The sequence below is a fragment of the Pithys albifrons genome, chromosome 8, assembly GCF_047495875.1.
Source record: "Pithys albifrons albifrons isolate INPA30051 chromosome 8, PitAlb_v1, whole genome shotgun sequence".
Classification (NCBI taxonomy): domain Eukaryota; kingdom Metazoa; phylum Chordata; class Aves; order Passeriformes; family Thamnophilidae; genus Pithys; species Pithys albifrons.
In genome coordinates, this window is record NC_092465.1 from 12,193,542 (window position 1) to 12,215,420 (window position 21,879).

Consider the following 21,879-nt stretch of genomic DNA (forward strand, 5'->3'; position numbering starts at 1 on the left):
CATCGTATTATTTCAGCTTTTTTATGGGCACGTTTCTATTCCCGACTCATCTGTTGTAGTGACGTGTAGTCTTTAAACCAGTAGCAGAAGTAGTTTTCTGTGATAGTGTCATCTGGAAGGGAAGTTGGGTTGGAGGTACTAATGGTCCTATCTGCACTCAAAATCCAAGTACACCAGTTTGTTGCCTCACGGGGAGACTCTTGCCTCGTCCATATAGATGGACCAGTTCTCTTCTAGTTAGACAAACGGAAGGGCTTTGTTGTTGCTGCATTTGGTGACAAACTTTGAACACAATTCAGCACACTTGTGCCATAGTTTCGTGAAGTGAGGGAGAAAGACAGAAAGTGTCCCCACATGAAGCTAGTGGTGAAATTTCTATTTGAAGCCTGAACTAACAGGTACAAAGCATCAGCATGAATATTCTGGCTTCCTATCCTGGCTTCCTGGATTGCTTTATGTCAAGTCTTCTCCACAGACTTCTCTCTATAGTGAGCTGCCTCCAGTTAAGACTTCAGATGGTTTATTAATGATGTTTTTAGAGATGTTGATGTTTTTTTGATGGATTTTGATGTTCCAAAAAGCTTCCTAACAAAACATGGCTGTTGTTCAGAGTCAGGTACGGCAAAGCCCCTGTGCCTCTGTATATTAACTCAGCATTTCCTCTCTCTCTTCTCTCAGGCGCTGTTACGAATTTTTAGACTTGCTGTTGCAGGAGTGGCAAACACACTCCCTAGAAAGGTAAGTTCTGAATGTAAGTGGGTTAGTTCTCTCCTGTTTGTATCTAGGGAGGTTAATTCTGGAGAAAGGAGAGATGGAGATCATATCAGGCAGCTCTAATAGGCATATTTTTGCCACAAAAAAAATTACATTTGTATGTGCACACATACCATTTGTTCCTGTAATTCTGTCAGTCAGAGTTTGGTGGGTCTGTCTTCTCTGCCAGCCTTGGAAAACCTGGCTGAACAAATTCCTGAACTCAATAATTTTTCTTTAACAATTTTTTTTCCCTTTTGCACCCTGAAGTGAGATGATGAGGTGAAGGCTACTACATGTCTTATCAGTTTCTGAGGCTTCCACCTTACTTCAAACTAATGACCAGTTAGTGATTGTGGCAGAAGAAACTGGGACACAATTTCGTTAGCCCTGACTGTGCAAGAGTATTTAAGGCTTATTAAGATAGTGGTTTTGAACCCAAGGCATTTGAATAGCTCATTAAAAATCTGTGAAGAATGCTGCTTGCCATTTCATATACAGCAGTGTGGGTGAAATAAAAATGACTTGTGAGGTTAACAAGGATTTTACACTTAAATGGGAGGATGTGATGTACTGTTTGTATTTGGGAGACCAAGGCAAAATCAAATCAGCTATTAGTTTTTAAGTGTGGCTCATCTTTCTGAAAGGCTGTATAATGTTTTCTTTCTTATTTCAGACACATATCAGTGTTAGCTGAAACAATAAAGAAGGGAATTCATGATGCAGACTCTGAAGCCAGGATAGAAGCAAGAAAGTAAGTGGAAGATGCCTGTGCTTCCTTCCCCCTCTTTGCCCTTATGTGTGGTGAGCCAGTGATATTGCATGGTTGAGACATAAGTGCAAGCCAAGTTGCATTCTCCTGAATTCAGCTGATGGTAACTTTCCCTTCGCTTCAGTGGGAGTGTGTGTTTCAGCAGGAGATGCCATAGGAGGTCATCACATGGAGCTGAGTTACATGTATTGCATCTTCTAGTAGTGCTTATTTTACTTTGTTCTTGTAATATTTTTTTTTCTGTCTGAGCGGTTCAAATGCTTAACCTAACTTGTTTAACAGTCTAGGGTTGAGAACTAGCAACCTCATCTTTCTTTTTGAAGTTTGAGTTGCTTGAAGCTGAGATTTCTGTTTAGTACACAAGCATATTATATACAGATATACTATTACCAATATATTGCTGTACACAAGACAGTAGTGCCAGGCACAACTGTAAACTGGGAGAGGAGTGACTGTAGAGCAGTCCTGCAGAAAGGGATCTGTGGTTCCACACAGCAGCTATTAAGAGTGAACCAGGAGGGCAAACCGCAGCCTGGGGTATGTCAAGCAAATTATGACCAGCTGCTCAACAGAGGGAGTTATCCCACTCTATTCAGTGTTGCTGCAGTCTCACCTGGAGCACTGTGTGCACTTTTGGCCCCACTATTTCAGAAGGATTTGATGGTCCTTGAGTGTGTCCAGGGGAGGACAACAAAGCTGGTGAAACGGATGGAAGGAATGTTGTGTGAGGGGCAGCTAAGGACTTTGGGCTTGTCTAGTTTGGAAAAAGGTGAGGCTGAGGGGTGACCATTCTGAACAGCTTCCTGAGGAAGCTGTTGTTATTTACTATTCTTGAATTAAAAGTCCTTGTGCTAGTATACTGCTAAATGGTATCCTAAATGAGGGTAATATTTTAGGACACTGAAACAATATATTTGTGTTTATCGATATGAAATTTTAGTATTTGCAATTAATTTTCTTCTGTTGAAGATCTTATGCATTTCCTTTAATGTGGTTATGCTTATGGTGGTGTGCTGATGTACCAGGATCATGCACTTCTGAACAGAACACTACAGGAATGTTTTTCTTCAGAAAGAGGATGCTATAAAACATGAAATCAATGAACAATAAATTTCATTAATCCAAATGCTGTGTTACAAGCAGAGGTGTTTCACACTAGGACTGCTTAAATCCTTTTGAAAGGCAGCATGTCCATCACTGAAAATTACAGGAGTCACTGAGATTTCACAGTAGGTGACTATTTAATCTGAATAGACAGCAAGGAGAATGGTATGAGACTTCAGAGGGCATGCTTGATTCTCTCTTCCCATGTTTATTAAATAGTAGCGTGGCTGATTGTAAGAGAAATTTGTTTCTTCTGGTGATGTGAGAATGTTGTGGCTTCTCTGAGGCTCTGAGGACTGGCTGTCACACACAAACAATTCTTGATTCATTTGTGCTAAAGATCATACTCTTGAACTGTCCATTAGTTGCCCCCTGAAAAGTACTGAGAGTCTTCATCTCCTTTGTACTGGGAGTGAATGGTGTTTTGCTAACAGCCTGGAGATTTGAATCAGAGAGAAGTTCTTCCCTCATTTTAAAATGCTCTTATATTTTCATGGCACTAATTCGAAGTCCACGGGAGCATCTATTTCCTCTTCTTTGTTATTTCTTCCCAAGAAGACAGTCAGCAGCCTCAACTCAGTACAGAGATTTGTCTCTGCAGCATTCTAGGAGGACTGTTGGTTAAAATTAAGGAAGAAAACACCTGCTGGTGCTTTCTTGAATCAAGCCCATGCGTATGTTCTGCCTGTGGCATGTTCTTCAAGTAACTCTTACATACCCAGTCCCAAACTATTATTAGTCTAGTAAGTCTGCAATCGCCCGTGTACAGCAAACATCTGGAGGCATGAGGATTCCTTCTATAGCTACGTGTGCTTTTACAACAAGTGTACCAAATGGTTCTTTCATTTAGTTTGCCTTCTTTGTGAGTGCTTGAGCAATACAATGGATTGAAGAAAATTAAATGTCTTAAATGTGTCAGGATAGATGGTTAAAAGGACTGGGCTAAGGACCCCACTAATGGCAGTGGTGAAAAAGAGGGCTCTGGCTGTACCTTTGCCCCACTGCCCCCTCAAACACGACAAGGGCATGTTCACAGTGTTGTGCCTTGTTTCCAGGTGTTACTGGGGTTTCCACAGTCACTTCAGCCGAGAGGCAGAGCATTTGTACCACACCTTGGAGTCTTCCTACCAGAAGGCCCTGCAGTCACATTTGAAGAACTCTGACAGCATCGTGTCCTTGCCACAGTCGGATCGCTCCTCCTCCAGCTCCCAGGAGAGTCTCAAGTAGGTCTTTGTGTCACTACCTCTCGATTTAAACAGCTGCAGACAGGCAGCTCCATTGAATTGGAGGCACATAGCTTTGTCTCATCTGGTCACCATTTGAACTCTATGCTTGGTTACTCGAAAATATATACTTTGTTTTTTTCTTTAGCTAGCATTGTATGCAAATAAAAAGCAAGCAAAATTATTTACTGGCTTTTGAAAATATAATTATTATCTTGACTTCATAAATAATTTTCTAGGAAGCTCTTTGTGCTCTGCAGGTACTGTTAGTCATTCATTTCAGCTGTGCTTAAAACAGTGCCTGGATTGAGGTTCTGCATTTAGCATTAATCCAAAGGTGTAAGTCTGCCTCTTTCCATATGAGAGAAAAAAAAATAACTAAATTTGAATTGCAAAGCCAATATGTAACTCTTCTGTTGAATGTATTTTAGCTACTCTTAGAGATACAGTCAATTTAGGTTCCAAATGTCTGTGATTTATGTGTAATGTCCTTATGAAAAATATCAATATTGGTGTAACTTTTTAAAACCACAAGAAGTGTTCTCAAAAATGTCTTCTTACACAAATAATGTGAATACTAATTTATTTCTTAGTGCTTATATAAAGGATTTCATGGTGATGCTGTTATTGATTCTTAAACAACAAGCTTTATTAGTCTATTCCTGTATATAAACAATTTTCTATTAACTCAGTTATGCACTGAGGAAACAATACTATTGCTTCTGATGACTGTGAAATACTAGTTTTTTTTAATAAATATTTATATTAATTTCCAGCCGTCCACTGTCTGCCAAAAGAAGTCCTACTGGAAGTACTACATCTAGAGGTGAGAACAGGAGCTGAAAAATGTGTTCTGGTGTTGCTGAGGAAGTGTGATGGATTAGAATGAGAATATAAGACATTGTGATATACAAAGAACAAGTTTGATCACTGTTTACTGCACCCTAAAATGGCAGCTTAGTATGTAAAAATGTTAACTAGTTTTGGGTTTTACACCATATTCTGTGCATCAGCTGCTGATAAAATTATGGTTTTGAAAGACATTAATAAATCTGTAATTGCTTACACCCAAAGGGAAGCTTAAAAAGCCTTGAAAATTTTAAGCAAGATATGTTTAGCTGTGTAATAACTAAAATAAACTGCTGCTAATGCCTCAGACATACAGCTACATAGTCTAATGATGCCTTCAGTTTTACAGTTTCCTGTCATTTATTCTCTGTGGTTTCAGCACTTAGTGGAGGTGTCTGCACACAAGACCTACACTGTTAAATTCCATCTTATTACTAATCTATTTTTATCATCAGATGGAATATTTAGGTACAGCTTTTCTGTCTTAACTAAATGCATACAATAATCTAAATAATACATTTTAATACAAAATATAATAGTCAAAACTTTGTTAGTAAAAGATAAGCTGCCTTGTACACCTGACCAAGATCAGGTTCTGGCTTGTTTGTCTATACAGTACACCCAACTGAAACTTTTGATTCAAGGAGGTATTACTGTATAACCTACTTGACTGTGCACACAAATGCATGTTTGCTTGCAGCTGAGTAGTCAAGCTTCATGCTTAAGAGGGTGAGCATCAACAAGTGATGGGAACAACGGTCCTCACGAGAAGATGAGGTGTTGGGAAGGAAGTTATTAGACCTGGACTGAAGGACCTGCAGGTCTGTTTTGGCCAACAACTCACAATCCAGTGATGGGTACTGTGGTTGAACTTTCCCATCTAGATTCTGTTAGAAATTTCTTTTTACTGGCCTGACAGCCTTTTTGATCTTATCATTTAGGCTTGTGTCTGATAAAGTTCTTATAGGTAGCATCAGGTCAGCATTGATGGAGTATCTTTGCAGGCAGTGTGGGGAAGCCCACATTGCCCTGATAAAGCATTCTTAGTTGAGGTATTTCAGTGCCAGCAGGGAGTGTTAAAAATAGTACTTTAAACTGCTTGTCAGGCTCTTTGAAGCACACAGCTCAAAAAATTAATCTTCTTTATTCTGGATCTCCCACTCCCATCTGCAGCATCTACAGTAAGTACAAAATCTGTGTCAACACCAGGATCTCTGCAGCGATCCCGCAGTGACGTCGATGTGAATGCAGCAGCTAGTGCCAAGTCAAAAGTGACGTCTTCTGGAGCATCCACCCCCTTCAGTTCTGCTGCAGCCTTGCCCCCAGGGTCATACGCATCACTAGGTAAATCTACCTGTTCTACTCCTGCAGTTAGCTTTCTTTAGTAGCAGAAAGTGCCTCATAGTTTTACTGGAATATTAAACTCTAGAAGAACATACCTTTAAGATATCCAGCTCTCCAGGATCAGTGTGTGATCTCTTGCCCTTTGGGATTAAGGAAAAAAAGTGATGACAGAACTGACCTAAAGGAACTTCTTATGTTTTGAATTGTATAATAGTCTGCGTCTCTTCTTTCTGGGGAAAAGCAGAACTTACGGTTCTGGGATGATGCTGAGGAGAACACTTACTGCTCAATTCCTTTTGACATGTTCCCCTGTCTCTTTTCCTTCTTTTTCATCCCTCCTTTCCTGAAACTGGTTTTCCTTTTATTGTTTTATGGTTTGAATAGTACATCTCAGTTGAGTTTGATCACTTTCTGTTTCACAAAAGAGACAGATACAGAAGCCAGGGGAAGTCAGCCTTACCATTCCTCTGGACAGGATATAAGCATCTGTTCCTTATGCTGACTCTTTGGATTGTAGCCACCTGTCACATTATTCTCTCAGAGCATTGTAAATCACCTTCAGCTGCCTCAGGGTTTCTTACAGTACACTTCACATTGGATCTTTTTCTCCTGGAGATGCCATTGAAGGAGTCCTGGAGGAGGAAAAGCAAGAAACTGATTAACATCATATTTGCTGAGCTTCATCTTGGTTATGAGCAGAGCTGTTCATCTGAGCTAGTTTCTCATTCTACTGGTTTCATAGTAATGTGATCCCAGACTTGTCATCAAGTTTTCTTTACAAGAGGGAGGAAAGCCAGGAACCTTTGGTCTTGATTTGAACTATATAGATTATCTTCACTGAGTCAGTTGAGAAGTTTCTTATCCTTATTGTAGGGCATTTGGTCTTTAGTAATATATCCTTAGTGAATTATATAGGGATGGTTTCTATAGATTCCTTTTTGAGACCGCTTTCTTTCATATCTGAAATGTTTTACCTTGGCTTAGGTGTGTTGATTGTATTCAGTTCGGAAGCTGAATTCTTATTCTGATTTAAATTGTTCATGCTTGGTTTGAGATGTAGATACATTGCAGTGGGAACATAATACACAGTGTAAAAGTTGATCATATGCTTTTGGGCTTACAGATGCAGCCACTTTTGAGTCATGCTGCACACTGGCTTCAGTGGCTAAACGGCCTTCAAACAGTCTTATGTTGCGAGGAAGAATGGAGGAGAGGGGCAGTATCTCCTTCAAGCTGACTTGGTCCTTGGACCTGAGAGACTGAATAAACTGTTAGTCTTGTTCTTAAACTAGGCTGTAGGAGAAAAGCAGTAAATTCACTCTAAGTGATGCAAACACGGCTGCTCCTGAAGGACTCTGCTTCCTTTTGAGCTAGTAGCGACGTTTATCACCTTCAGGTTCCATGAGAGAAATGGTGAGGCAAGCAATGAAAATGGAGTTTGGCAGAGGTTGGTTATTGCAGGAGGGAAAACCTGCAAGTGTTTTCTTCAGATATATCAAGGTTTGATTTGCTGCTTGGTCAAACTTTTTTCATTTCTTTAATTGTATTAATTTTTTTTGCACATTAATGGAGCTAATATATAGTGCCCACTTCTGTTGATGTTACTGATTTTTTCCCTGTTAACCCTTTCCTTATTTTTCTTTAATTTGCCTAAAGATGGTACTACCAGTAAAGCCGAGGGTAAGCAGTCTCTCTGTGTAACTGAGCTGTGTCCACAGTTGTACTACCCTGCCTGGTCTCTGTTCTCAAAGTGTTATCTGGTTCTCATCCATGTTCACTGGTGACCTGCATGAAGTGTTGCATGGTTGTCCTGCTCATTTTGATGCCATGGGTATTCTTCACTTTCTCTTCAACCTCCTCCCTGCTGATAAGCACTAGTCTGCTTTTATGACTTGACTTCTGGTCATGGAGTTGTGTGTAGGTTTCTGTACTTGAAGCGCTGCTTTTGGTTGAAGGTGACCTGTGCAAAGACTAAAATACAAACCAACAAACAAAAACAACAAAAAGACCCCCAACACAAGGCTTGTGATTTCTTACTCCTTGATGTGTAAAGGTTTGCTGTGTTTTTCCATCCAAAGCTCAGGTCACAACTGCCAAATGCTTTCGGGAAGAGCCTGGGTGGTGAGAGAATTGAATGAGATGATCACATGGCAGAAAAATGAGGACAGTAAACAGTGATCTCTGGGGAAGGAGTATTTAGTCAACCTCTTTAAACCTGAGCTCTCTCTTTTTGTTGTTAACTGAGTGAGATGGCTTACATTGAAGACAGTTGGAGGAAAGGCTTTTTTAAGGAGAACACTGACCCTGCTAGTTTGGGAAGGATCCCAGTCTGTTCTCTGGCTTGTTGTCAAAACTTGTTCTTTATTTCCTACTTCTCAAGCAAAAAAAGATCACTGGGAAATCACTTTTTCTGAGGTAGACAGGAGTTGAAAACAAGAATGTTTTCTACACAGAATGAAGACACCAAACTCCCCAATAAACCTTTTTTTCCCAATGCAAGTCTCTTTTTGAGGGATTTACTACTGTCTTGTGGGACTGTGCTTGTGTCCTTGATGGCCGCTTGTGTTTGGATGTGGAGGTCTGAGAGGTGCCACTGTGCTGTTGTGACGTGTGTTATTTTTCTTACTATTGTTGATGTATTGATTTATTGATTAGAAGAAAAGGTCTGTACCGTTTTTGGATATGGTACTTAGTGCTGAGAGATGAATTGGCTCTGCCTCTCAGGCAAATGTTTGTGCTTTGTGATATGTCAGTAATAAGGACTATGAGGTTGGCTTAAGTGCCTGTATTTCTAAATCAGTAATGAATTGGATGCAAATTCCAAGTTGTAATACTGAGCTTTTTGGTTTTGTTAATTGTTGACCCCTTTATCTTCTTCCTTTCATCCCCGTTCTCATACCTTTCTATTTCTGGCCTAGCTTTGAAATGCTTAAGGTTTAATGTTAATTTATGAAATACTCTATGCAGCTCTCAATCTTCTCTGTAGCTGTAATAATACTTGTAAAAGCCTGTTACAACAGCAGAACTGTGGAATACCTTTGTTTTGAGTTTATTAAGTGCTTTACTGTCATAATGCAAAAGGGTGGGGTTTTTGTTTGGTTATTGTTTTCAGTTCAGTTACATTAGAAGCAGATTGGATTTGGTAAAAAGCTGTAATAGATACCAACAAGTCTCCTGGGGCAAGGAAGATGGAGATGAACTTTCAAAAGTGGAGTTGCCCATCCCCTTACTGTTAAATACCAAATCTCATGTCTTCTTTTTGCCAAAGGATTCTCTTTCTTTTGGGAGAATGAGGATCAGGGAGAATTATAACAACACAGGACACCAATAGCCAGAGTCCTTGAAGGATGAGTTTGATCCCTATTTGAAACTCCTCATCTGTGTTTTCCTTGGAGATAGTTCAGGGAAAAACAACCTTTATTCAGGATTTAGGGTCTTACACTGAATGATGAAGGCTGAGGAAGGTCTTCTGACAACTCTCTAATCTTGCAGAGTTTGTAAAGAACCACAGGGAGGGCAAAATTTTATATTCTTGATATAAATGTAAAAATTAAAAGAGTGGGGGAAGAGAAAAACATCACCTTGCTCTGGAAATACAGGAGGAAACAGAATATAAAGCAGAAATGCCATCTGCACTCATGCCCCTGAGGTTTGTTTTAGATTTTTTGCATGTCACCAGTAAGTAATTTAAGAGAAAATCCCTGTCTGTTTTTGTGTGGTTCAGCTTGACATTAAATCTGCAATCTGGTTCCCATCATGGCTTTCTGTAGCTACAGTGTAAAAGCTCTGCACCTTCCCCTCAGCCAGAGCCAACATTGTGTGGACTTGGCGGTTCCCATCTGCTTTGCCCTCGGTTCTCAGTGGTTTGTTTTGGAGCCAGGCAGCTCAAAACAGGAGCAAGACAGAGGAGGTTGTGCCAGTTGCAAGAATACAAGTTGAGCTGAGTGTCAGTCCTTTGGTTTTTAAGTAGTGCCATCTCAATTGGCAAATGTTGCTGAAATGCACTTCCTTACAGAAAGACAGTGTGAGCTGATACAGCAGTGAAATCAGTGCAGGTCTCCATGTAGTGCACAGTTACACCGTGATTGCCCAGACCCTTCATGTGTGGGGATTCCCCAGACTGCATGAGGGGCTTTGCACACAGAAACCTCAACAGTGATAAACCCTTATAGTCTTGATTGGGACTTCACAGCTAGTGCTGGGGAGGTAACACTTGTGGCATGTTTGTTATACCTGATTAAAGGGAAACCTTAGAAAAGCTTCTGCTTGTTTTATCATGAAAGGGCTTTTCAAGGAATATTTTAAGAAGATGCTAATGCTGACTTTTGGTACGGAGTAATGGTTCAGAGTGTTTCCATTATCTGGCTGCCTTTTTTTCAGACAAGCCTTTCCCAAAAGGGTGAGCATAAACCCTGGTTTGACCTGAAACTGGCAAGTTTAAAACCAAATCAGCAGTTTCCTGAGTCACAGTGGCACAATTTTCAATAGTTTTTGTCATTCACCACAAAACAATAAAATGTGGTTCGTTACAGTTTTCAGATAACTTAGTCTCAGTTGGACACCTTGAGTGCTTTATCAAAGGCTTTGGGAGTAACAGAAGTTTTAAGAAATCACCAGTCCTGTTTTCTTCCCTGCCTTAAAGGCTCCCTTGTCCTCAAGGGCAAGGCTTCATTAAAAGTAATGTCTGACTGTGGTATCTTAAGTGGAACTGCTCAGGTAGTAGTTTCTTGCTTCTCTTGGTCCGTCCCTTTGCAAGTGCTGGGTTGATTTCCCTGTGCTTGTTTGTGTAGGGCAAAGTGGAGTGTCTGTTTTTCCCTGAGCCCTCTGCTTTGGAGGGAGTTCTTGTGCAAAACCCAGAGATGGCACAACCTGATGGTTTCCAGTAAGGGTCAAATCATTGTCAGGGAAAATTATGGTGCAGGGTCAGGTCTTACACTAGTATAATGTTGGACAAGTGCTGAATATGCAATGGAAACAATTCCAGTGGTGGTTGTAAAAAGTTGTTTACAGATTTATATGTAAATCATGTTTTTAATTGCTCCGTGTCTTTGATGTCCATGTGTCATTTAGCAGTGATATAGATAGGAGGTCCTAGAGGCTCTTTCAGGAATGTTTTCTTCAAGTGGGATGAAAACCTCAGTGCTGAGTAACCTAAATGCTTTAACCTGATCTGTAGGTATCCCACCATTGTCCCAGTGCTTCCATATATAACCTTTTTGGTTGTAGGTACCACTATTCACAGCATAAAATCAATTAAACTGAGTTGTGGAACTTTTACATACTATTTCCAGACTATATCAGAGCCATTTTCTTCAGTGTAATACACAGGCTGAGTGTCTGTTCTGAGCACTGGATGTGGGGATGAGGCAGTATCCATCCAGAGGAGTTTAGAGCAGTGCTGCCAGGTGATGCCTCTTGTAAAGCAGAAATTATCATAGAATCTTCCTTCACTTGTTCCTTTTAAAAAAACAAAACAACCTTCCTGAGTTTAGACATTTGTTAGACATTTCAGAGTGTTGATTCTGAACTATTGTTATAATAACGACAGTAACTTTAAAAAAGAAAACCAAAACCTCCTAAAAATCCACAAATGGTTTCTTAACACAAAGCATTTATATGCTTTAAAGTCTTTCAAAATCCTTTCTGTACCAACAGCGATGTGTCACGTATCAAATTTAGATCAAGGGCTTTTTTATGGCTTTTGGAAACTAGTTGGGGCAGTCTTCATCTGTTCCTTTGCTGTGCTGCTGTTGTCAGGATGCAGTAATGCTTTTAAAAGCAGCAGAAAAATAACAACGTATGGATTGCTACATCTGCAGTTTGAGCTAGATATGGAGACAAACCCACTTGAAAGCAAAGAAGTTTTGGGAGGGGAGGTGTTTGCTTAACTATTAACAAAAAAGTCTACATCAATTAGTTAATACATTTTTTTCCAGTCCTGCTTGAAATTGTTTTTTCTGTCTGGGTTAGAATGATAGAGATAAAGCCACACCCACAGTCCTGTGTGCAAATAACTCTTGGGTGTGAATAGAGATTCTTGTTTGTGGATGAAATTCTTAGGGAAATGTAGCAGACACATTTGTATTGTAATGTAGCTACTATATATACATGTTGTACTTGGTATAATGTATATAAAAATCCATTTGCACAATGCAGGTCCAGCACAGTGTCAGTTCAGGTGCTTGTCAGCCTTTTTAAAAGGATGAGGAAACCAGTATCAGTGTTGGCATTCTGCTCCTCCTTTGAGAGAGCAAGTCCTTGTTCTCTCTGACACACATTAGGGCAAAAACAGGGTGCAAATTTACGAGTCCAAAAGGAAGCAGAATTTTGTTCCTGGGCATTCATTTGTTCAGAAACTGCTGAAGTTAGTAGGAATCTCTCCACTAATTCTCAGAGGTTGCAGAATAGGAGTGAGTTCTCTGTTTCTAATCCTACTGATAGTCACATGTTAATTGTTTGACCTTTCAGTTTTCTTTCTTAAAGCCTCTAGAGTTGTTATCAGAAGCTTATCTCGGTTTCTCTTTATATAATTTCTTAGACATTGTATTCCTTAAGATGGAAGAGTCACTACATATTGTCCCAGTTTTCTCATTCTTAGTCACCTACTGATAGAGAAATCAGTAGATTTTTTGTAGATGCAGAAAAATCTAGAAAATTTTGAGGATCTTAGGTGGCCTGTGCGTACGAGGAGGCATCAGTACCTTCTCACCCTTTGTTGGCCCATACACATCACTAAACCTGTCTTCCAGTACTGTCTGCTGCTGTGTGTAATGTTGAATTTCCGCTTGAGTTAATCCCCAGGACTTTCTGCAATGCCAAGGCCTCCTTTGGTGTTCTGGAAGGATGTAAGTGAATTTCCATTACTGGTTCCTAAGACTGGTCAGGTTTAACTTCTTCTCTTACTACAATACCCCTCTGACATGAGAAATGAGGGGAAGCCTCGGGGCTTCTGACCAGAGCGTTCTGTGTGCCTCCTTCCCACAGCAATCCTGCCTGGAGGCCCGTGATGGGGTCTGGGGTTCATGCCTTGTCAGCAAGTTGCAGCGTGGCTCTGCTCATCTGTGGGTAGCTGTGCCAGTGCCAAACTTGCGTGGGGATGGCAGTGAGTCAGTAGAGAGCTCAAGAACTGCCTCTGGTTCTTGACTCAGGCTGACTGTTGTAAGGGGCAAGGCTGTCCTAGAGCAGAGGAGAACTGCAGCCTTGCTGGTGGTAAGACCACCTCAGCAGCCATTTTCATGACTGCTGGACCCACGGGGGTGTGCTCAGAGCTTGTTTAGTTAAGCCAGTCATTAAAAAGTTTTGTTTATGTTTTCCCAGTTTTATGCTAATGATTTCTTCTGTGTTTGATTTATAAGCAATTGTTTGAATGTACAGTACCTGTATTTCGCTTACTGAGCTGTTTTAAAACTAGATGCTAGTGGAGAGGCTTGAAGTAGAGTTGTCTTGTAGGCTTTTTCCCTTGCAGGAAAGTTTAGCCTTTCTTCTGAAGCATCTCCTTGTAACTTTGTGTCTAGCAGAAACTTGCAAACCATGTTATGAATATTCTGAGAGCTCAGAGAAGATCCCAGCTCCCAATCGTTCAGCCTGGGCTGCTTGCCATTGTCTTGTCCTGCATGTTTACCTTATGTGAAGTGGGGTTTTTTTGGGTGGGAAGTGTGTGTCTCCCCATTCATATTTCTCTGTATGCTTATGGTGGAGACAGAGGGCAGGAGATGGATATCTGTAGCCAGTGGGTGCAGTTGTCTAGACTCTTCTATTACCTGCTGTGGGTTTTTCCCCTTTTATTGTTGTGCCTGAACCTTGAAGTCATCCTCTGAATGCAGGATAGCACTGGCATGAGTCCTGAGAAACAACTTCAGATTTGGCTGGGAACTGATCTGTTGAAAAGTACTGATGGAGGCTTTCTTTGTGTTACTCTTAATTATAATTTCTTTCCCATTAACTGGAGACAGATAATTGAAGCTTAGCACTGTAAAGAACATTTTGTAGGAAACAACTGTTCCCTAGGAAGGGGGTGAACTGATGGCCCTGTGAGCTTTCCTAGCTCAAATTTCCGTGGCTTTTTCATAAGGAAAGGACAGAACAAGGTCCAAGAACACTTTATATCCTTTCTCTGCTTAAATAAAGAGAAAGCACACAGAATCATTTTTCCACAACATCAATTGTATCAAATGAGACTCTCCATTACAAGTAAAGTTACACTGATTTCTGGATAAATATGAGGGATCTGTAAACAGGGAAAATTCAATGAGGCTGAAATAAAAGTGTGGTCAGACTGTATTGGCAGACTGTCACAGGAGTGCATGCCAGCCTGCACAGGGGGAGCGGGATATAAAGCACTAAACAGCTAGCTGGATATCCCAGTGATGGAATTTAGGAGGGCATCTGTCACACCTGTCTCTGAAAGGGTGATCACCTTCTCAGAAAGTAATAATTTGATATAGGAAGCTGCACTGAGGAGGCTGAAATTTTTTATTGTTGATCCTTGGTAAAGAAGCTACTATAGAACAGAAGCAAAGGCTATAGAGAGGTAATATTTTTTAACTGAACTGGATGATAGTGTTTACAGAAAGCAAAGAAGTTCTTGGACTCATGGACTGTGGCTGTTTTCAATCCCTCCCCTGCGTCTCAGCCAGCTTAATAAAAGGTGTTGCCTCTCCCTGTAAAATTCTTTTGTATACCCTGGGTAATTGTGTGTATAGTGTGTTAAACACTGCTGCTGCCTTTGTGAGAAACTTACTAATGGTCTGATTGTCTTTGCATTCCTCCAGGTCGGATCCGTACGAGGAGACAGAGCTCTGGCAGTGCCACAAGTGTCACCTCAACACCAGCTGATTCTCGAGGTCGCAGCCGGGCTAAAGTAGTTTCCCAGTCCCAGCGTAAGCATTGTTTTATTCCTGGGGGAGCAGAACATGGAGTTATTAATATGTTTCTCTTGCAGCAGTATCAGCTGAGAATTGGGCTCACTTCTGATAATAATGTTTGGACATGTAATAAAATGGATCCCCATGTAGCTGGTGTGTTCTCTTCCTGACAAAGAGAGCGCCAAATCTGAGGGCTTAGTAGCTGTCTTTTTTTACCAGTTGTGCAGCAGAATTTCATGTTGCTGAGCTCTGTAGAACCAAACAACTGGTGCTGAGTCCTGCTGGGAACACCCGCTGTGGCTGTAGCTGACTGCTGTCCTGGGTTCTTGCCCTGCCAAGCTTCTCTTGCTTACGTGACTATTTCTGTATGTGTGACATGTGAGCTGTCTAAAATGAATGGGTTTTGGCATCAGTTTAAAATAGGACATTACCTATTTTGTGTAGATACGGAGAAAAAGGTTCTGCTTTGACTCACATGACACATCTGCACCCTCTGGCTTCCTGGCAAAGCATGGTTTTCCCTTAGGAGCCACACATATGGATGATGCTGCTGCATCTTTGTCATGTGTATCTAAGGAGAATTTTGTCACTCAAACTCTAAAAGGAATTGGGGGTAGGGAGAAAGCTTCTCCCTATTTTGAGGACCTTCAGCCTTGTGGGTAAAGAGGACATGGGGTTTGGGGAAGGACCTGTCTGTTCTCAGGACTTGTCTTGCTGTGTACTGCTATTTAAAAGCCCTTCTCTGTTCATTCTCTCATTGCTTTGCTCTGTCATGCTGAAGGGGTGAAGAAGCAGTTTGTAGCCTCATGTTAGGCTGGGAAAGCTGAAGAAAGTAGTAGTATGTTGAGGATGGGGTCAAATGGAAATCTTTACATTGAGGTTATGAAGATGTGTTTGGGCTTGGGTATGCTGATCCAAATTGATATCTTCAGTTTTGAATCTGATCTAATGCCAGATATTACTTTTTTCCCCAAAACTTAGTTTGGTGAAAAATGGTCAGACCACATGAAACAAGTCTCAGAAGTATTTAAAGAATAGTTAAGTATCCAAAGATTTCAAAGATTATGGACTTCCTTTTTTTTTTTAAAGAACGCCTTATGAAGAGTTAGGTTGGTCTTGTCTGAACCTGGTGCCTTGGTCTAGTTTGCTAAATCCTATTTCCAGCCTAGCCCAGCCAGATGTATTGTTTAACCTTAAGCTAAACATTGCATGAAGTAATTTAGGAATTCAAGTATAATACAATCACAGGACCAAATTCTCCATGCCCACACAGTAGATAACCATGCTGCAATTTTGCAGGCTGGGCTGGGGTGTGATTTCGAGCACAACTTGGGTCTCGGTGTCTTGGTTGACATTTTGCTAAGTAGCTGATCAACACTGGGAAATTTAGTTGCATCTGCACATTAACTCACTGCATTCTGCAGAGGCTTTAGGAGTGACATTGTTTGTAAATAAATCTGTCTGTATCGTGTATAGCATAAACCGCATGCTGAATGCTGTATTGTCTTGCTGTCTTTTAATCCACTTTTTGCCTGTCCCTTGGTCTGCCCTCATAATCAAGGATCCAGATCAGCTAATCCTGCTGGTGGTAAGAAACTTTTTCCCTTTCTTGCTTTTTCATGTTATTTCCTTCACATTTTTTAACTGCTAAGCTTTTAGCATCGCTCATTCTCTTCTGTGAGACTTAAAAACATTTTCTGAAAGTCTTAAATCTAATTGTGTATGACAGGAGATTTTGCTTTCTCCCAGTAATCAAACATGGTAAGCATATGTTCTGCATGTTGAAGATGGCTCACTGCTGTAGCTTTAACCCCAGGTGCTAAATTCTTCAGTTACTGCAGTGCAACCCTGCTGACATCAGTGAAATGCAGCAGCATAACTGAGAGGAGTCTTGGTGTTTGGGTTGTGGTGCTGTGTGTAAGACTGGCATCTGTCACTTTGGGATGGGGAGAATGGAGCCAACACCACATACAGTATCGGAGTATATACAAAATGGTTTTGACTAAGAAATCGGAGGGGGCAAGTAATTTATATAATACATGTATCATGGTGTTGTCTACGAGACTAACAGAATTCCATATCATCTTAAATTAAGACAGAAGAACAGTCTTTAACTCTTGCTGGTTGTAATAGTATCTGGAAATGAAATTTTTGTGATATGTATAGATACTTTTCAGAAAGAAACCAACAAGAATATCAGTTCAAAATATGAGCTTACCCTAATATGTTCTTGCAACCTTTTCAAATATACTTTTCCTGGCTGTTTTAGCAAAAAAATTAAATGTCAGGAACGGTAATGGCAAGAGCAGATTTTCAGGGACTTGCATACGTGAAGAAGCAAAACAAATTGTCAGGAATCTATTACAGTTCTTTACCTTTAAGCTTGCATTATGTAATTTTCAAATAACTTACAAATGAAGACTCACAGCAGAAAAAAAGAAAGCATCAGTCACCTCGTTGAGGTAGACAGCAAAACTGTTTCAGATAGAATGACATTCTGCAGCTGGAATGTAAACATGTAAATTAATCTTGATTAGTAGACTCTCTTAGAGATAACATGGCTTAGAAGAAATATAAACTTGCCATGGACTATTCAAACAGACAAAAAATAAAACAGGCCAACTATTCAACTTGCTAAAATTCATCTGAAATATAAATAGCTGATGTTTAACCAACCAGACCTAAGTAAGCCAGCATCTCTACAAATGTGACAGGCTCACGTGGTTTACCCTTTATTGTGCTGATCTGTTCAGACATGGTGGGGTTTTTATGTTGGTTGAGGTGTTTTTTTAATTTTCTTTCAGTGAGTTATTGTAGGAAAGTAATGCCACCACTGCAGTGTAGCATGAAGATGCCTGAGCTGCTTTGCAGCAGATGACCTGTGCCAGACGTGGCAGCTGCAGCACAGCTCTCCACACAGGCTCGTTGATGTTGCTTTGTGAGGAGGAGAAGCAGCCTGTGAATTCCATCTTGGTGCAGCAAGGCTGTCCCAGCACCTCCACAAGCTTTCATGAAGCCAGCTGAGGTGTTCAAACACAGCAGTGTCTGCTTTGGGCTAGATCCGCCCTGGGCAGCACAGTTCATAGAAGGCAGGATTGCTGATGTCAGTGTTCCTTGTCCATGGGCTTTCCCATGGTCTTCCTACAAAGCCCGTAGGGAACACTCCCATTAGTTTGTTGAGTGATTTGGATCAAATTCTTAGATAGAGCTATTGTGTCCTAGTCCTGCTGTCAGTGTGTTTAAAATCTTGTGGTGTTTTAATTGTTTTTTCCTTATTTCTGGTTCTCTTGTAGCTGGTAGCCGGTCTAGTTCTCCGGGTAAGCTCTTGGGAAGCTCCTATGGTGGCCTGAGCAGTGGAACATCCAGAGTCCAGCCAGTGCCATCATCTTCAGAGAAGCGCAGCAAGATTCCTCGGAGCCAGGGATGCAGTCGAGAGACAAGTCCCAACAGAATAGGACTAGGTAAGAACAGTCACTGCAGTGACATGCTGACCAGCGTCCTTGAAGGAGGGACTTTCCTGTTCACTAGGAAACTGCTTATGATACTGTTATTTTTCAGCTAACAGGTTAATGTGATTGTGGTTCATAGGAGAATAATTTTAATTTTCCAGGTTGAGCTATATTTTCAAAGTAAGCCTAAGATGTCATGATGTGTCTTCTGTTCAAAATTCAACATGAGTGATGTTACTAGATCAGACAGCAAAAACAGTTGTTGTGAATAACCATCACAGCAGAAAGACCTCATTTGCTGTAAGCGGCTCAGTTCTAAAACGAGTTGAGCAATCGTTGCAGTCAGTTGAAATCAAAGGCAAAAAGCACCTTCTTGGATTATTTTAGAAATATTCCAGCTTAAATGGTTTGCTTCTCTCATCCTTAATTTCTTGGAGCCACGTTCTTAGATGGCATTTTAGACTTCTGCCTTAATTGTGTTCTACTTTCAACATTTTTGTCTCATTGACTGTTATGTAAATATTCTATAATAGTTTCTATTTTCAAATTTATCAGCAGATTTATTTTTTAAAATCAGGTGAGTAAACATCGTATGTAAAACTTGTGTATCTGAATTGAGGTGAAAAGATATTCAGTGTACTATCTGAATATTTTCATTTTTTAATAGAAATTGTTTTATAAGTGTGAAGCTAATGTAGAAGAAGAACACTTTAAATTATACTAAGACTAAATTATTTTTTGTCTCCAAAGACTTTACTAGTAGGTTGAAATTGATTGAAGTTATAGCCTTACTGTTGGCAATTAAATTCATAACTATTGTCTTAGGAAATGTATTTTACATTTAAGCTACCTTTATATTTAGAGTAGATTGTTAATAGAGAAGTAACTTATTCTTCCAGTATACTGAAGTACATTTAAAGCACCTGAGTGCATATGCCATTATGATTCATAAAAAATACTTCATTATTCATTGTGATTGCTTTTCCAAATTCAGTGTTCTTCTTATGTTGGATCTATTTTATGGCCTCTGTATGAATTCATTGTGCTTTTCTGTTCACTGCTTTTAAAATGTAAAGTGCCTCCCAAATACTGGAGATAATTGTTCTGCTATCACTCTGTAGGAGAGCATTGTTTATTAGGAGGAAGCAAAGAATGATGGATAGTACCATCACCCCGTGCTTAAGCTGATCATCATGTTATGTAGTCTGATTTGAAACAGTCTTGAGTATCTGAAGGGAAGTTGCCTTGTGTAAAATCCTCACTCTTGGGTTGCCTGCTTTCAGGTACATTACGGGAGCCTTGAATTCGTTTGAAAGAATAATTTATATCTCATTTCTCTGATGTGCTCCCTGAGAACAGTCAGTGCTTGTTCTTTGAGAGTGGGAGAGAGTTCTGACATGTGTCAGATGTGTGGCTTACACCTGCCCTCCCTGGGCTGATGGCCACAACCAGTTCTTTCTGGGCTGTTATGGGAACAGGAGTGTCTGACACTTGTGTTGACTTTGCTGCTCAATTGCAGAAATTCGGTCTTCTTACTGGATCTTGAAAATGGTGATACTGGCTTGGTTAGCTTTTTAGCTGTCAGCTAGATATCATTATTCCATTGTATTTATTACTTTATAGCATAGTAGCTAACAACATTTTATGCTTTCTTATTATGTTGCTTCAATCTCTGTATTTCCTTGGTATTTTATTTTATTTGCTCATTTCATTGAATAGACTCCCACTCACCTTGGGTCTCAGTGCAGGAACTGTCCACTGGAGTTCTTCAGGTCCTCTTGGGGCAGTAGCAAGCTAATACAGCATGTGGATGCCTGTTAGCATCAGTACCTTGATGCTAGCTTAGATTTGCATGATGGCCACAGGCATCTATGAGTAATGGTTCCTTCTGTATACTGGAAACCTTGGTGTATGTTGTTTTCAAAGAGGCATATTTGTGGTTACCTGCATGTGAAACTCGAGATTTAATTTTGCCTTTGCTGTCTCCTCAGTGAGTTTTCTAGTGATGATAGTTGGGGAAGGAGGAGGATAGTCCAGTTAATCTTGAGATTTTCTTTGGGCCCCTTGAAGGAGATCATGTCCTCAAAAAGATGATGTCCGTTTCCCATGGATTGAAAGTTACCTGCCTGAAGTTAATTCTGTTGGATGCTCAACAGATCCTGTGGCACAGCTGAATCTGAAAGGAGTGAGAGATTCAAGATTGTCATTTTCCAAGAAGTAGAGCAGGCACAGCTGGCTATCAGTTTCATGCAGCAGCACTCTGTCTGGTTATGCTATGCATATTTACTGGAAAGCTGAAGGCAGTTCTTGACTTGCCTCTACTGGATGTACCCCCACTGCAGAGCTTTCCTTTGGCTCTTTTGGCAGCATTTCAGACTCTCTAAAATGCTCATATTGATGTAAAGAAAGCATCTGCTGATATTTAGTCTCCACTTAAGAATCATTAAAATTCACACCCTTATGAAATACAAGTTTCTTCGAAGTGATAGATTGGTTAACAGGGGCACTATCATGTTTTGCTAGTGATATTTATTTCTGTTCTTTTCCACTGCTGTCAGACAGCTTAATGTGTTTTAATAGTGGTGTCCAAGTGCTCTGACTTTCTAGATGAAGTAAAACTTCGATGTACAGTACAGATTAGGAAGTTGGATATTATTAAAAGCCACCCATCCTTGTCCTGTCCTAGACTCTCTCACAGCAGAGCTGGCTGTGGGCACACTGTCTGCTTTCATTCTACTTACTCCTTTTAATCCATTTTGCTACTCATTTACTTGATTTTTGTCCAGCATTTGGGGGTTGAGAATTCTCAAATTGAGACTTGTGTCTGTCGTCTCTGCTGCCTGCAGTGCAGAGACAGGCTGTCACAGTATGAGAGACTTCTCTAAATTACAACACTGCTGGCTCTTACTTCTGGCAGTGTCTAAAGGAAATACTCTGGGCAGCTAATACACAATCTTCTCTACACAGCACAGCATTAAAAATGTGAGGGAGGTGCCTGGGAGTCCACAGCAGATTCATGTTTTAGTTCTTTTCAGTCCATTTTTTTTCATTGCTTTTGTATTTGTATCCAGTAACATGCAACTCTTTTGTTTGACCATTACTCATGAAGTAACCAGTGCTCTGTTCGTGCTGTTTGTCAGTATTGTGCTTCGTCTGTAGTATTGTCCTGCTAGTTTGTTCTCTTGCAGTTAGAGTGCATTTTCTTCATGCTTCTGCTGTTAGCTGTTACAGAAGGAGAATGTATTGTGTGCATCCATTATTTTATTTAATCATTCACATCTCTCCCTCTCTTAAGAGCCTTTACTGGTTTTAGTAGGGTTGTATTATAGAAAAGACTGGCAGATTATCTCTTCTTAAGAGATACGACTGCTTGTGCAAACCTGTTGTGAAGGCTGCCATTATTTACATCTAAGCATGAGACCCAAGAATGAGAAGTTTGCTTCTAGAGTCTGCAGTTTCAAGCAGGTATTTGTATGGAAGACTTCAGTGTGTGACTTTTACCTGTAGTTCACCTGTCAGCT

At 40.4% G+C, this 21,879-nt stretch overlaps 1 protein-coding gene across 1 annotated transcript in view; it reads left to right on the plus strand.

Moving 5' to 3' along the window:
- Positions 1-21,879, plus strand: part of CLASP1 (cytoplasmic linker associated protein 1) — a 172,443-nt gene that overhangs the window by 85,413 nt on the left and 65,151 nt on the right. The window contains exons 15-22 of the mRNA XM_071562499.1: positions 679-738; positions 1,430-1,507; positions 3,685-3,852; positions 4,629-4,678; positions 5,875-6,045; positions 14,817-14,924; positions 16,471-16,497; positions 18,203-18,370. Coding sequence (XP_071418600.1) covers positions 679-738; positions 1,430-1,507; positions 3,685-3,852; positions 4,629-4,678; positions 5,875-6,045; positions 14,817-14,924; positions 16,471-16,497; positions 18,203-18,370 — 830 coding nt within the window. The remainder of the gene's footprint in view (positions 1-678; positions 739-1,429; positions 1,508-3,684; positions 3,853-4,628; positions 4,679-5,874; positions 6,046-14,816; positions 14,925-16,470; positions 16,498-18,202; positions 18,371-21,879) is intronic.